This window comes from Eulemur rufifrons, chromosome 29, assembly GCF_041146395.1.
Source record: "Eulemur rufifrons isolate Redbay chromosome 29, OSU_ERuf_1, whole genome shotgun sequence".
NCBI classification, from domain to species: domain Eukaryota; kingdom Metazoa; phylum Chordata; class Mammalia; order Primates; family Lemuridae; genus Eulemur; species Eulemur rufifrons.
The window spans coordinates 5688515-5702711 of NC_091011.1; the positions used below are offsets into that span (position 1 = coordinate 5688515).

Sequence of the window (14197 nt, forward strand, 5' to 3'; positions counted from 1 at the left end):
TAGGTAGCACTGAGCTTGGCCACATGTGTGCTCAGGACCGGAGCCCCCAGAGATGGGTTCTCAGAAGACATTGTTTTGAGCTGTGTCTTCCAGAGCTAAGCACGTAAGGCAGAGAGTACCATGAGGCAAGCGGGTAGGTTCTCCAGAAACAGGAACTATCGATCCAGAGCTAGAGAAGGGGAGGATATAGAAGAGTGCTCCACGACCAAGGGTCAGGGGAGACTTTCATGCTCTTTTGAGGTCTGGATGTCAATTTACAGCCTCACGGGGACAGATATGTGATGTCATTGAGCCAACAGGTCCAGTGGTCAATGAATCCAAATGGAAGTACACAGCCATTTTTTGCTGTGAAGGTGGTCAGGGCCTTATCAAATCTTTTTTTTTTTTTTTTTCCCAAAATGAGCTAAAAATTTCTTTTGTTAGTGCAACATATTCCAGTGTTTTAAGCATTGGCTGAGTTAACATACACATATGCACATGTGCACACAGCACTGTGCTGGGCAAACAAACTTCCCTGGTGCCCTTCAGCCTGCTGGGTTGCAGCTAAGGCCACAGCCAGCGGGCTCTGCCAGGCCTGTGAGCCGCTGAACACCCTCCCAGGCACCTCTCAGCGATGCTGCGGGAGAAGGAATCCAAGTAGGAAACAGAAGTGATGGAGATGGTGCTAGCTGGTGGGAATAGAGCTTTGTTATGTGACTCTGTTTGTGTCTACCATGGCAATGAGGGTTTGGACCAGGGTAGTGACAGTGACATGGGGAGAGAAGGTTGGATGAAATGATATCACAAAGATGGCTCTGGTTGTTGGGGACAGGTGGTTTATTCGGGATAAGGTAGGGGCAGTCGGAACCTCTTCTGCCTCTCTCCAGCCTCTTGCTCCTGTCGTGAGCTGGCTGAATAAGTAAATGTATCAGTAGCTGCTTCCTGTTGGACTCGTGTGTTCTGAAGGACTTCAAGCCAGCTCGGTTGGAAAATGTGTTCATTTTCCGAAAACTGTAAAATAAACATTTTGTTTTATTCTGAAAGCAACTTTGGGAGGTAATGCTAATAGCACGTGGGCTGCTCAGAGACTAAGCTTTTAGCTCTAGACCAAAGGTCAGTTAATAAAAAAACTCCGTAGCCTGTTTCTCTCTGTCTTGGTTTTTCCATCTCTAAAATGGGGTGACACCTGTTCTTCCTAAAGAGGCTGAGTAATGTGGTTCTTTTAATTTTTTCAGGCTCTGGAACCAAGTTGTCCTGAATTCTATGTTGGCTCTTCCTGTCTGTAATATTGGAAGGGGTGCCCACATTGCTTCTCTGTGACAGGAATAACAATAGTACCCCTCAGAGAGGTATGGCAAGGAATAAATGGATGGCTAGTCCTTAAAATAGTGCCATGTATGTTGACTATTTTTTAATTCTATAAATTGAAAGGAAAGAAGTATGTAATGGATAAGAATGTAGCATAAAATTATCATATAAATGTAAAGCTTTTAACAACAAAGCATTTATACCTACTTACCATAGCAGAGGATGAGACCTGAATGTTATTCCAAAGTCTTGTGTTAACCAGTGACATGAACATCAGTAGGTTTAGTGCCCTATCTGAATGACATTTGTTCTTTTTTTCCTTTTTTAAATGACCTTTTTCATTTTATAAGTAATACGCATACAGGTGATATTATAGAAAAATTAGGAAATGGGTAGAAATAAAAGTAGCAAAACATATGTCTTACCACTTATCACCAGGAGGTCGTTGTTGCTGATTCTTTCTTGTATCTTTCTAGGCCGTTTTATGATCTATTTCTATAATGTAGACCTCTTTTTAAAATGGAATTTTCCTAAACAAATAATGTTTTGAAATTTGTTTTTTAAAAAAGTCTGTATTGAGCATTTTTGCACATAAAATTACATGTTTTTAAAGCATATTTAACTAGTGCCAATATAATTTGTACCATAATTTATTGACGTTGTCTTTTATTGATGTCTAGTTAGGTTATTTGTTTATTTTCCATGAGAAATTATGTTGCGATGAGTGTCTTTGAACCTCTCACAATGCAGTCTTGTGGGATTATTTCTTCAGGATAAAATTCTAGAGATAGAATTCCTATGTTTCAGATAACTCATGCCAAAATGCCTCCAAGAAGATTGCTCTGCAGCAGAGTTTAAAGTGTGTTGAGGGCTCACGTTGCCTCTTTTTGGATCCTCTGACTGGCGTGTGGTTGTAGGTCAGGGAGGCAGGTGGGCAGGAGCAAGCCCTGTGGACTCGGCGGGTCTGGTTTGCATCCCCGCCCAGACACTGAATAATTGTATGCCTTTGGGTGAGCTGCAGATCTCTGAGACTCGGTTTTCTCAGCTGCAAAATATTTTGACTACTGAATGAAGAAAACTTGATAAGGTTATTATTAGCATAGGTCCTAGTGAGTGTCAAGTGCTGAGTAAATACTATCATTATAATAAAATACCCAGGGCCTGTATGAAATAAGGTCCTTCTGTGTAAATAAGTACATATATACATGCATGCATATATATCCTACATATAAAATAAGATACCTATATGAAGTTGTGTTCCTGGACCAATCTGGAGGAAACAAGAATGTAAAAATGTCTGTCAGACATTTTCATTGTCAGGTATTTAGAAATCTCCCACAGGGCGAATTGGACATTCAAAGCCAGTCTGAAATAAAGTGCAAACAAAGGTAAAAGGGTCGTGCGTTACCCTTTGCCATCACGGTGTCCTTTCCCTGCCAAGCAGCCGCATCCGTCGCAGCGGCTGTGTGGGTGGGTGTTGGCCTGGTGGACTTTGTGACAGCACTTCCTTGAGATCATGGACGCGTGGCGTCCAGGTCCTCAGAGCTGGGGCGGGATTTAAACCAGAGCAGGCCAGACCCTCAGTGGAGTCCCCTCGTTCACTGTGACTTGATTGACGCGTTGTGACATATCCTCCGCTCGACCAGGCCACGCACACTGAGCTGCACCCACCGTCACCTTGCTGGGGACCTGGGAGAAACAGGCTGTGCTGCTCTCAGATGGCGAACGCGTTTTCAGGGTGTTTCTTCCCAGTGCTTCCTTTCAGAAATGCGCCCTCTGTCATTTTTAACTTGTTTAGTTTTTACTTGTTTCGGGAGGATATTGCATCCCTTAGCATTGAAGAGTGCCGATATGCCGATTTTAAAAAGGCCGTGCGACTCAGAAAGCACTTCTGAAGAGGGACATAAAGGCATATAAGAATGAATATTATGCAGAAAGTATGAAAACTGCCACTTCATTCTGTGCTTCTGTGTTGTCATTTTTTAAGGAGGAGGATGAAGGCCCGTGCTCCCCCGCCCCCTGGAAAGCCTGCCACTCCAAACGGGGACAGTGAGCAGAAGCCTCCCCGGGATATGGCCCTCAGCCTGCAGCGGAACCTGATCCACACGAAGGAAGCGCTGAGGGACAGCACCGTGGACGTCACTGTGGTCCTGCCCAGTGGGCTGGAGAAGAGGAGTGTGCTCAACGGGAGGTGAGAGCTGGGCTTCGGGAGGGTCACTCTGCTCCCGCTTGCAAGAACACGGGGGAGAGTTGGAGGTGGATGTGGATGGATTGCACTTTCCCCACGTCAGGTCTGACCCCAGGGCCTCACAGACGTAGATCCAGGCCTAGGTGACAACTGAGGACAGCTTGAACTCTCACCTGGAATGAGTTTATGCCAGCGGCCCAGCCCTGGCTCTCCTTGGTCCTTAGGGGGCCAGGGCTGCATGGCTCACTGCTGTCAGAGGGATTCTCAGAAAGAAGGGCAGGTTCGGAGGTGACCAGCGGCCCCAGGGCTGGAGCAGCCAGGAGGGCAGTCTCTGGAATCAGCCACCCGCCGTCCACTTGCAAGCTGCCCCGTAGAGGGGTAGATGTGATTGGCAATCAACTTTTTCAAGTGAAAACAATTTAAGTTTAGATTAAAGAATAAAATTCAATGCATGGATTTCTAAGTTAAGGGAATCAACTTCCAGACCCTTCCTTCCCACACACGCTCTTCTTGGGGCTGCTCTGCCTGTGCAGGCCTTGGCCCGTGTCACCGGCCACGCCTCTCACAAAAGGTACAACCGCAACGTGGGCAGTGCCTCCTTCAATCACAGTACTGCGAGTTTTATTGCCAGGACAGCTTCAAATACTATGTTTGATACTGATCTAAATACATCAGTATTATGTTGTTTGATCAATTTTATGCTACTATTACTGATGTTTTTACTGATAAGTCAATCTATAATAGAAAGTTTCAATGAAGTCTCAGGAAAAAAATTAAATGTAAATGTTTATACATGTTTTTACTGTAGAGAAGTATGATAGAATGCTCAATTATAAAATTATGTGTAAACATATATTCGTATAATTCTGATGCAGTAGTGAATGGCAATAGCATTTATAAGAAAACAAGGAGCATAAGAAATGATATAAAATACTTACCTCTTTTTACTCTTATAAAGGAGTTTGCCCGACTAATCTTAAAATAGATAGTGATGGAAATCACATCACTCTGGGTGCTTTTATCCTCAAGGATACATTTTAAAAAGTAATGCAAGAGTTTTAGTAAAATACCGGCACTTAAATTATACCTGAAATCCACCTAATCCTTTGTAACTATTTTATTAATTATTATTAATTTATAATGAACATTCTAGGTGATAGTTTAATGGGCAAAGAGGTACATAAGCTTTGAAAATCACTGTGTGGGACGGGGACCGTTGAGTCCCGGGAGACAACACTGTCCCCTGTCCGAGGGGACAAATTGCTGTCCAGTTTGGTGGCACCAGGCATCAGGGCTGCCCCTCAGGGGGGTCCTCCTGTCGCAGCAGGAGGGCTCAGCAATCAGCTGTCTACACTGGGTCAGGGTGGGAGGTGCCCAGGCTGGAAGCCTTGGCCACGGAAGCCAGTGTCCCCCGGGGTAGCTCCCTAGGCCTCCTCCCGGGGTGCACGCCTGCAACAGTGGAGTTGGAAGAGTTTCTGCATGCTTCTCTGTTCTGCAGGGTAGTTGGTGGCCAAAGTATATTCTTCCTATGTAACTTTATAACTTAAGAAGTATGTCATATTATTATAGTTTTAAAAACAGTTTTAGAATATGCGTGAAATTTTATCTGTGAATGTATTATGGTTTAGTCACCATGCTTATATTTTGGCCCAATTTCTAGGTACTTTTTTTTTTTTTTTTTTTAATAGAATGGCATTGTGGATCATGTATTAAGACTATAATGCGTGGGTCCAGTTTTACAAATGCATGAAAAGTAAAAAGTAAAAATATTATTTTGAAATTTGCCTTCAGATAGAACACATTCTTCTAATTGTATCTATAGGGTTTTTTTTTTTCCTTATAAAGTAGAAGTTCCCACCATGCAGTTTGCAGTGTAGTTACTAAGAATAGGTACAACGTTAGAGATTGAGTATTAAAATAACTTTATCTTTTCTAAGTAGTGAGAGGATCAGTGCGTCGGAGCCTGTGAGCTGCCTAGGTGGGTGGTTGGGGCGGTGCCTGTTGCCGGTGCAGTGCTTCCTTCTTGGGGAGTTGGTTTTAGGCCGTGTGCTCTTTAATAATGTAAGGGCGGGCTGAAGCTAAATTCCTAACGCTTGTTCAAAATAGATCTACTCATTTGTTTCTCTCTCTGTAGGATAAACAAAGAGTTTACAATTTATCGCCAGCCCTTACCCGTGTTATTTCCCGACGTGAAAGATTCTCACGACAAGGACACATGGGTAATTATGTGCTGACGATCCACTTCTGCAAGTCACAGTGATGTTTTTCTTTTTAGTTTCCCTTGAATTTAGAAACACAAATAATACTCCAAGACTTTTCTTACAGGTTAAGACTAGAGAATCGGTGCTCTGGGCTGCTCTTAAGGAACACGTTCTGGCCACCTAAGGACAGAGCGACCAGCGCCCTCACTGCTGCCGGATAGAGGCCACCGTCCCGTCACTCGGGGCATCGACTGGTGCACAAGTAAAGGGAAGATCTTTGAGGAGACAATGCCCTGAGCCAGACAGCAACTGGACAGAAAGGTGGCAGGCATGTAGAGTGCTGGGGCTGTGTCATTTTGCTGTGGCCCCTCCGTCATGGCCTTGCTGGCACACAGCCAAGGGGCTGGGGCGGGAGAAGGCATGCCTCTCCCCTGCAGAACAGAGGAAATCGCCCTCGGTATTCAGTCCTGGGATTCTGCCTCTCTGGGCCACTGCACCCCCTTTGCAGCAGACAGACTTACTTCCGTGCAGGGACTCTCAGGTCTCGGGCCTTGTAAGACAGCACAGGACCCTCACAGCGTCAGGTGTTGGGCTCCATGCTCCTGTTGCGAGCTTGCCTGTTCCCACGTTGGGGGAGGGAGGCCAGGAGGGACCCCCAGCCCTGGTCTGTCCCTCAGGGTGTTGATGGAGCGTGTGTGTTATCTGCTGGCAGTTCCTGAAGGGCTGTGGCCGCAGCCTTGCTCCCACAGCGAGCTCCTGCCCAGGGGACTGCAGGGAGGGATCTAGAACAGGCATCTGCCATGCCACTTGCTGGCCTGTAGGCTCAGAGGAAGGCTGTTCTCTAAGTAACAGAGTTAACAGTCAGGTGTAGTTATGTTTCTGTTTGAAGAATACCCTTTAAATAGCGTAAATTCCTGGGGCACAGGGCCCGTCGTGGTAATCGGAGCCAGAGGCGAATCTCACTGAGCAGCTGGTGTCAGCATGTGGTGCGTGTGGTCGTCCTGGCCATTCCCAGTGGGCTCCCCACGCCGCCCAGCGATGTTGCTGCTTCGTTAAGGCTTTGTCTGGGCTCCATCCAAGAGAAGCTAAAAACAAAACAATAGCGAACACAAAACCCACTGATTTGCAGAATGGGATCATCAGCATCCAATGACTGATATTTCCTTCACGAGGTCTTTCTTACGAGGAGTGACAAGGCTAAGGGTCAGCTATAAATTATAAACTCTTTGTCCTCAGTAAAGTGGAGATGTTCTTATTAAATCCCCTGTTTAATACTTCACAGAAGGTGCTGTTGGTTTTGTTACTGATATTATACCAATCATACATAGGGGAGGTCTCATACTGTGAAATCTTGATGGATTAAAACATGAAAATATTTATTCATGGTTCAAAATGTATATTGAATTACTATATGAGGCACTGGGAAAAGCAAGCAGAGGAAATAAATAGCATTTACAGAATGACTGGTTTGTGTAAGAAGCAGGTAGTTCAATACTGCTTGAACCTAGACAGAGAAGGAGGGTGGTTGTAGGCCTGGACACCAGTGTGGCCGGATCCCAGAGAGACTGCAATGCCACTGGGAACGCGAGGCTCTGTTCTAGAGCCAGGCAAGTCACAAGAAAACTGGTGCATCGAGAGTATTAATTTTCTTCAAATACAGGGGAAATAGTTTTATATTAAAAGTAGCATGCAAGGCCTGTGCAGTGGCTCACGTCTGTAATCCCAGCACTTTGGGAGGCCGAGGCAGGAGAGAATCACTTGAGGCCAGGTGTTTGAGACCAGCTTGGGCAACCTAGTAAGACCCCATCTCTACAAAAACATAGAAAAATTAGCTGGGTGTAGTGGCGCGTGCCTGTAGTCCCAGCTACTCGGGAGGCCGAGGCAGAAGGATTGCTTGAGTCTAGGAGTTTGAGGTTACAGTGAGCTATGATAATGCCACTGCACTCTAGCCTGGGGGACAGAGCAGGACCCTGTCTCAAAAAGCTGAAGTAGCATGCAAAACATGAACTTTTTAAGACAAACACTAACAGGGGACTTTAAGGGTCATTGGGCTGTGTCCAGGTTTCCCAAGGGTTCTTTTTGAATCATCCACCAAGTGAGAATCACATGAAAAACACCCAGCTTGCTTACAACCTGGACACAGAAGGATTTAGGTGACTGTAGTTAGGTGACTGCCAAGATATAGGTCAAAGGATGGAGAGGCCAGAGTTAAGAAAGCACAAGTTACTGTGGTCAGCAAAGGGAAACCTTTAGGGCTGAACCCAACCAAAATACACTGCATGCGTGAGATCAGCTGTTCACACTTGTCCAGTAGCCCATCTTGTGGGATCCCCTCTGGGCAGGATGGCTCGGGTTCTCCTGGGTTCCCAGCCTCTATACATCTCCTCCCTCTAGGTCAAGGGACTGTAACCAGAATTGCCCTTTAAACAGTTTTACAGTTTGAATGCCTTTAGAGAAGGTGCACCCTTTCCAGTTAGCCACAGCCCCTACCTCTCCCTAAATCCACACCTTCAGACCCTTTCCAGACTGCGGCAGCTCCCTGGCCCCAGAGGCAGCTGGGTTTGGCGAGGGTGTGGCTGACACTCAGGTCCGACACCATCTTCCCAACCGCGGCTCTGGCGCTGGCTGTGGGTCCTGCTTCTGTGACCGGGCTTCTGCCTTCTACCTGTGAGGCCACTTAGCTGCTGCCCTGTCTCCTCGTGCTTCAGTCCACAAGCCCCACGCCCAGGCCTCTTGCTGGAGCCCCCAGCCCTGTACCTGGAGCCCTGCCTCTGACCAGCAGGCTCCCCTGGCTCTGGGCTCGCTTGGGTCACCTGGCTCTCCGCTGACCTTTATTTGTTCTGCCCTCTGTGTGGGACCTTGACAGTATGAACTGCCTGTGCAAGGCCCTGCCCACATCTTGCTGGGCCTGGCTGATGCCGTGTCAAGCGGCCAGACTGGATTTTCTCCCAGGGCTTGCTCTGACTCTGTTACACGAGAGTTTGCCTCGCTAGAGCTTAGGGCCACATGCTGGCCTTGGTCCCACACAAGAATGAGGCCATGTTGAACCAGTTTAAGATTTGACAGTTCATGCAAATTGTTTGCTTTAACATTGTATCGGGAAGTAACTACCTTAATTTGTAAACTTGAAACCAAGTGACCCTCTTCCTGGGTCAGTACATACGGTACTAAGTGTGCATGTTTTGAGTACTTAGCGTCCAGTAGTTCTCCAAGTGGGGTCCTTGGAGCAGCAGCTTTGGCATCACTTGGGAACGTGTCAGAAATGCAGATTCCCAGACCTGCTGGATCAGACACCCGGAGGCAGGGCCCGGCGATCTGGTTTCAACGAGCCCTAACGGTTCGGGCTTGTTACACGTGGAGGTGCCCTGCCGTGGTGCACGTCACTGGCTGTGCTACATGTCGGGGTACCTGGGTGAGCACGTGGTCAGAGAAAGAGCCCAGGGTCTCACTGATGTGACGGCATGAACAGGGGCTGTAGGAAAGAGGGGTGCAGGCTGCTGAAGAACGATCCTCAGCAGCCTCCTCATCACAAACCGGAGTGTTTGTCAGGGCGTTTCCGCACTGAACTGGTTCTCATGATCTGGCAGGACAGCCACTTGCGATTTAGGTAGAAGTCCCCCCAGTTAGAGGAGGGCAGTTTATGAACCGGCCCCAGCCTGATGGAAATAGGCCTTGGCCTCTCTGACTTTCACGCCCCAAACATGTGCTCCCCAAAGAGCCTGCAGCTGCCACCGGGCGTCGCAGTGGCCCCTCCTCATGGGGACGGGCGCTGTTGCCACAGACCGCTCATTTCTTGGTCTGCCGCTCTGCTGGGGTTTAAGAGAACATGTGTGAAAGACGCCCAGTTCTTCTCTTATTGAAGCCACTGACTCCTGCCAAAATTGTTTGAAGTCCAACACAATTGGAAAATAATATTTTGAAAGAAAGAAGTATAAATAGTCTACACTTTTTAAATTTAAAAATGAAGACTATAACAAATACAAACAAATAAATTTTACCTCTATATTATGAGCACTTAAAAAACATTTGGGGAACAGAGGGTTAAAGAAGTTGGAGGAGTGGGAGAGCAGGCTGAGAAGCCCACCGGTGTGGCAGTCAGCCCCGTGCCACTGTCTTCTGTTCTTCCAGTGGACCTGGGATGAACCTGAGCATAGATAGGTGATGAGAGCGGGAGAGATTGAGACTGAGATGTCCTTGAGGTCCCTGAGAATAGTGTTCATGTGGGATCATCTCTGAGGCTGGGGGATCCCTAGCCCTCGTCAACTTCCTTAGCACACCTAACTTCATTTGGCGTTCTGACAGCGTCTGATGTCTTAGTTTCATTCTTTGTAAGACTGGGAAGACTTTTTTTGCTATGCCTGAGGGATGTTGTTTTAAAAGCATCTGATATCCTGGTATTTGCTGAGAGCCGGGTGGCATTCAGCCACATATGGACAGGTGAATCCTCTGCCCTAAGCTAAGCTAATTCTGTATGAAACCCAAAAATAGAAAAGGTAGGAACAAGTTAATCCTTGATTTCGCAAGCACATGCCAAGCACTGTGCGCCAGCCACTCTGTGAGGTGGGCACGATCATTCTGCCCCCGCCGGTGAGGAAACCGGGCACAGAGAGTGCGGTCAGCCGCCCAGGTCAGCGGAGCGGTGAGCAGTGGCACCAGGACCCCATCCCACTGTCTGCCCTGATTCCCACGCTGCTGTGGGAGAAGACGCCCGGCCCTAACCAGAGGGCCAGTGTGTACAGAGCTGCAGATCAGGGTGGGGGCTGCTCCTTCAGAGGGTGGGTGGGAGGCGAGGAGGGGAGGCCAGTCTCAGGAGGTGGTGAGAATGTGTAAGAGTGACCGGGCAGCCTCTTAGTGACCTACTGAGATGCTGTGGAGGATGTACACGTAGCCAACTAGAGAATCATTAATCCTTTGTCCGCAGGAGATGGAGGCAGACTGGGATCTAACGAATCTGTAAAGAGAGCCCACAGGGAGTAGGCAGCAGCTCAGCACTGCTCTGTCCACTGTCAGGTGCTGCCACTGCACCAGGGGTGGCCTCTCTCTCTCTCTCTCTCTGTGAATTTCTCCAGTAGCATCAACGGAGCCTGAAACAGCCGGCTGGCCAACTGGAGTTTGGCGTTTGAAAATATCAGCCAGTAGCAGCTTAAAGGGTGCGGTGCAGAGTGCAGAAATGCTGCCCCCTCACCTCGCCGTGCGAGGACACGTTCCGGGAAAGTGCAGTGGAAAAGCAGTAAATCAAGTCGTATTTTAAATGAGCCTGGGAAGGGTCACACGAAGTGTCAGACACTGCAGGAAACACTGTACGATGAGCTCGTGCTTTTGGACCCGTGTCCCCAATGTTCCAACTTGTGTGTATCTAGGTCCTTCAGGGTGGCCAAGTCAGGTCTTCATTAGAAAGCTGCGTCCGCCTGGCCCTGGCAGCAGAGGCAGCCTGTGCGAGAGCAGCAAGCTGCGCCACGACCGCAGCCCGAGCCCTCGGCCCCACGCCGCCTGGCTCAGTGAAGCCCTCCGCCCTGGGAGCAGGTGCCACCTACCAGGAAGGGACGGTGTCCGACGTGCTCCTCCAGGATGGGAGGGCAATGGGTTCTGTGCTCTTCAAGTACTGTAAGCATGTATGGTCACCCACGTCCGGTGACTGGGTTTCTCATCATGCTCTTACAGTGTCTTGGGGTGAGGGCTTTTTGCCTCCTTCTCTCCCCTCCTCCAAATTGAGTAGTAAATTTGAGCATGTGGGTTGTTGATAAACTATTACTTTCACCCTGAGCTGGGCTAATTCTGCATAGAATCCAAAAGAGAAAAGATAGGAGCAAATGCATCATTGATTTAGCAAGCACATGCCGGACACTGTGCTCCAGCCACCCTGGGGTGGGTTTGAGAACGGGACCGTGGCTGCGGCACACGGCACACTCGCTGGAACAGCTGCGTCCCGTGTCAGGGGCGCGCGGGAGGGCCCGTGTCGCAGACTCTGCAGCGCACCGAGTGACCAGTGCTGGCTTCTGCTGTGGCGGCCGGTTCCTTCTCTGTCATGGGGAAAAGCAATGGAGCTTCAGGGCCCGCTGCCACCGTTCCCAACCCGCTTCTCCCTAGTTAGACAGATTACTGCACTAAAAGAACAGAAGAGAGCACTGGTAGCCTTTATGTACTTTTATGTGTTCTTTGACTTTGATTTTTATCTGCTAATTGGCTGGACACAGACTGGGCGAGGATGAGAGACGGAGAGCAGGAGGGCATCAGACGGACTGGGTGGGAACCCAGGGACCCCTCCTGTCCGCAGACGTCACACAGGCTAGAGGAGATACCGGGAAGTGTGCTGGGGGGCCCTGGGCCTGTCGCAGGCAGACAATAAATGGGAATCAATCATATGGTGTCATTTGGCATTTTTAAAAAGTCTAATTTCTGTGCTGAGGCTTTTCAATGGAATATCGTGTCTTCGAGTGTGTGGTGATATTGCTCTGTTTTGTTTCAGTAGCCTTGTTGAGATAAAGATTTCTAACCAGGAGCTGGAAGAAGCAGTTCCTGGCCAGTGTGCCAGCTGTGGTGCGTGGCCTTACCAGGCGCTCCGTGGCTCAGGGCCTCTGCTTCCCGGGGCGTCCCCATGTCCCCTGGTTGGCACATGCTGCTCCGTAGTCATTTCCTGGACATTGTCACGGAGATAGCTTCGAACATTGTTTGTATCAGTCAGAACATTATTGATACTCTTTTCTTGCAGCAGTGGAATGAGAAATAGGACATTTTGTGTTGTCTTTGAGGGTTGAGTTTGCCTGTGGGTTTATGGGTCAGTGTTAGGGCCCCGGCAGCAGCTCATGCTCAGGGTCAGAGAGGAGTGAATGAGTGGCCGAAGCAGGGCCAGCACCTAGGGCTTTGCTTGGTTTGAGTTCGGAGACAAGGTTTTATTTGGTTTAGAGCATTCTAGATGACCCGGTAATGCGCTACACCAGGTAGGTGATGTGTTGTCATTTGTCGAATTAAATACGTACTTTTGTGCCATTTTCCTTCCATTTCATTAACCAAAAAAATTAATATCTGCTGTACCAAGTGCCTATTGGGAAAAGTGATTTTCTTTTTCTTTCTTTCTTCTTTTTTTCAGCTTTATTGGGGGTGTAATCAACAAATAGAAATTGTATATATTTAAGGTGTACAACTTGATGTTGATATACATATATATTTGTGAAATGGTCACCACAATCAAAGTAGTTAACATCCCCGTCACCTCACAGATAGCATGTGTGGTGAGAACACTGATGATCTACCCTCTCAGCACGTTTCAGGTACACAGTAGGTGTTGCCAGCTGTAGTCTCACTGTGCGTTAGAGCCCCAGAACTAGCTCATCCTGCGAAAGGGAAACTTCGTGCTTTGACCACCTCCCCATCCCCCACCCTAGAAACCTCCGTTCTACTCTCTGCTTACATGAGTTCAACTATTTTAGATTCCACATATGAGTGAGATCATGCAGAGTTTGTCTTTCTGTCTGGCTTGTTTCACTTAGCATAACGTCCTCCAGGTTCATCCATGTTGTCGCATATGGTAGGATTCCCTTGTTTTTTGTTGTTTTTTGTTTTTTTGAGTCAAAGTCTCAACAAAGTCTCTGTTGCCCAGGTTAGAGTGTGATGGCATCATCATAGCTCACTGCAGCCACAAACTCCTGGGCTCAAGTGATCCTCCTGCCTGAGCCTCCCAAAGTGCTGGGATTACAGGCATGAGCCACGCGCCCAGCCAGGGTCCCCTTCTTTTATAAGGTTGAGCACTACTCCATTGTCTGTGCATACCACGTTTTCTTTATCCATTCACCTATTAATGCACATTTAGGTTACTTCCATGCCTTGGCTATTGTGAATAATACTGCAATAAATATGGGAATGCAGGTATCTTTTACGGATTCTGGTTTTATTTTCTTTGGATTTAATATACCCAGAAGTAGGATTACTGGATCATATGGTAATTCTATTTTTAATTTTTTGAAGAACCTCCATACTATTTTCCATAATGGCTGTACCGATTGACAGTCCTACCAACAGTGTGCAAGGTTTTTATTTTCTCCACATCCTCACCGATGCTTGTTATTGTTTGTCTTTTTTATTTTATTATTTTTTTTAAATTCAGGATATTATGAAGGTACAGACATTTTGGTTACATGAAATGCGTTTGCCTTGCCAAAGCCAGGGCTACAAGCATCCTCTTCCCCCATACACTGTGCCCTGTTTCCATTAGCTGTGGGCTTACCCCGCACCCTCTCCACCCCAACCCCCCAATCCCCACCTCTCCCAACCTGACTGGCACCCAGTGAATACTACTACCATGTGAGCATCTTAGTGTTGATCAGTTGGTACCAATTTGATGGCGAGTACATGTGGTGCATGTTTTTCCACCCTTGTGATACCTCATTTCAAAGAATGGGCTCCATCTCTATCCAGGATAACATAAGAAATGCCAGATCACCATTGCTTTTTGTGGCTGAGTAGAACTCCATGGTATACATATACCACATTTTATTAATCCACTCATGTATTGATGGGCACTTGG

General features: G+C 47.6%; 1 protein-coding gene across 3 annotated transcripts in view; it reads left to right on the plus strand.

The window, feature by feature from the left end:
- The window catches only part of COBL (cordon-bleu WH2 repeat protein), a 278439-nt gene that overhangs the window by 84200 nt on the left and 180042 nt on the right, over positions 1 to 14197 (plus strand). For all 3 annotated transcript variants that reach the window (XM_069461255.1, XM_069461256.1, XM_069461257.1), the window contains exon 2: positions 3275 to 3478. In XM_069461255.1, coding sequence (XP_069317356.1) covers positions 3275 to 3478 — 204 coding nt within the window. The remainder of the gene's footprint in view (positions 1 to 3274; positions 3479 to 14197) is intronic.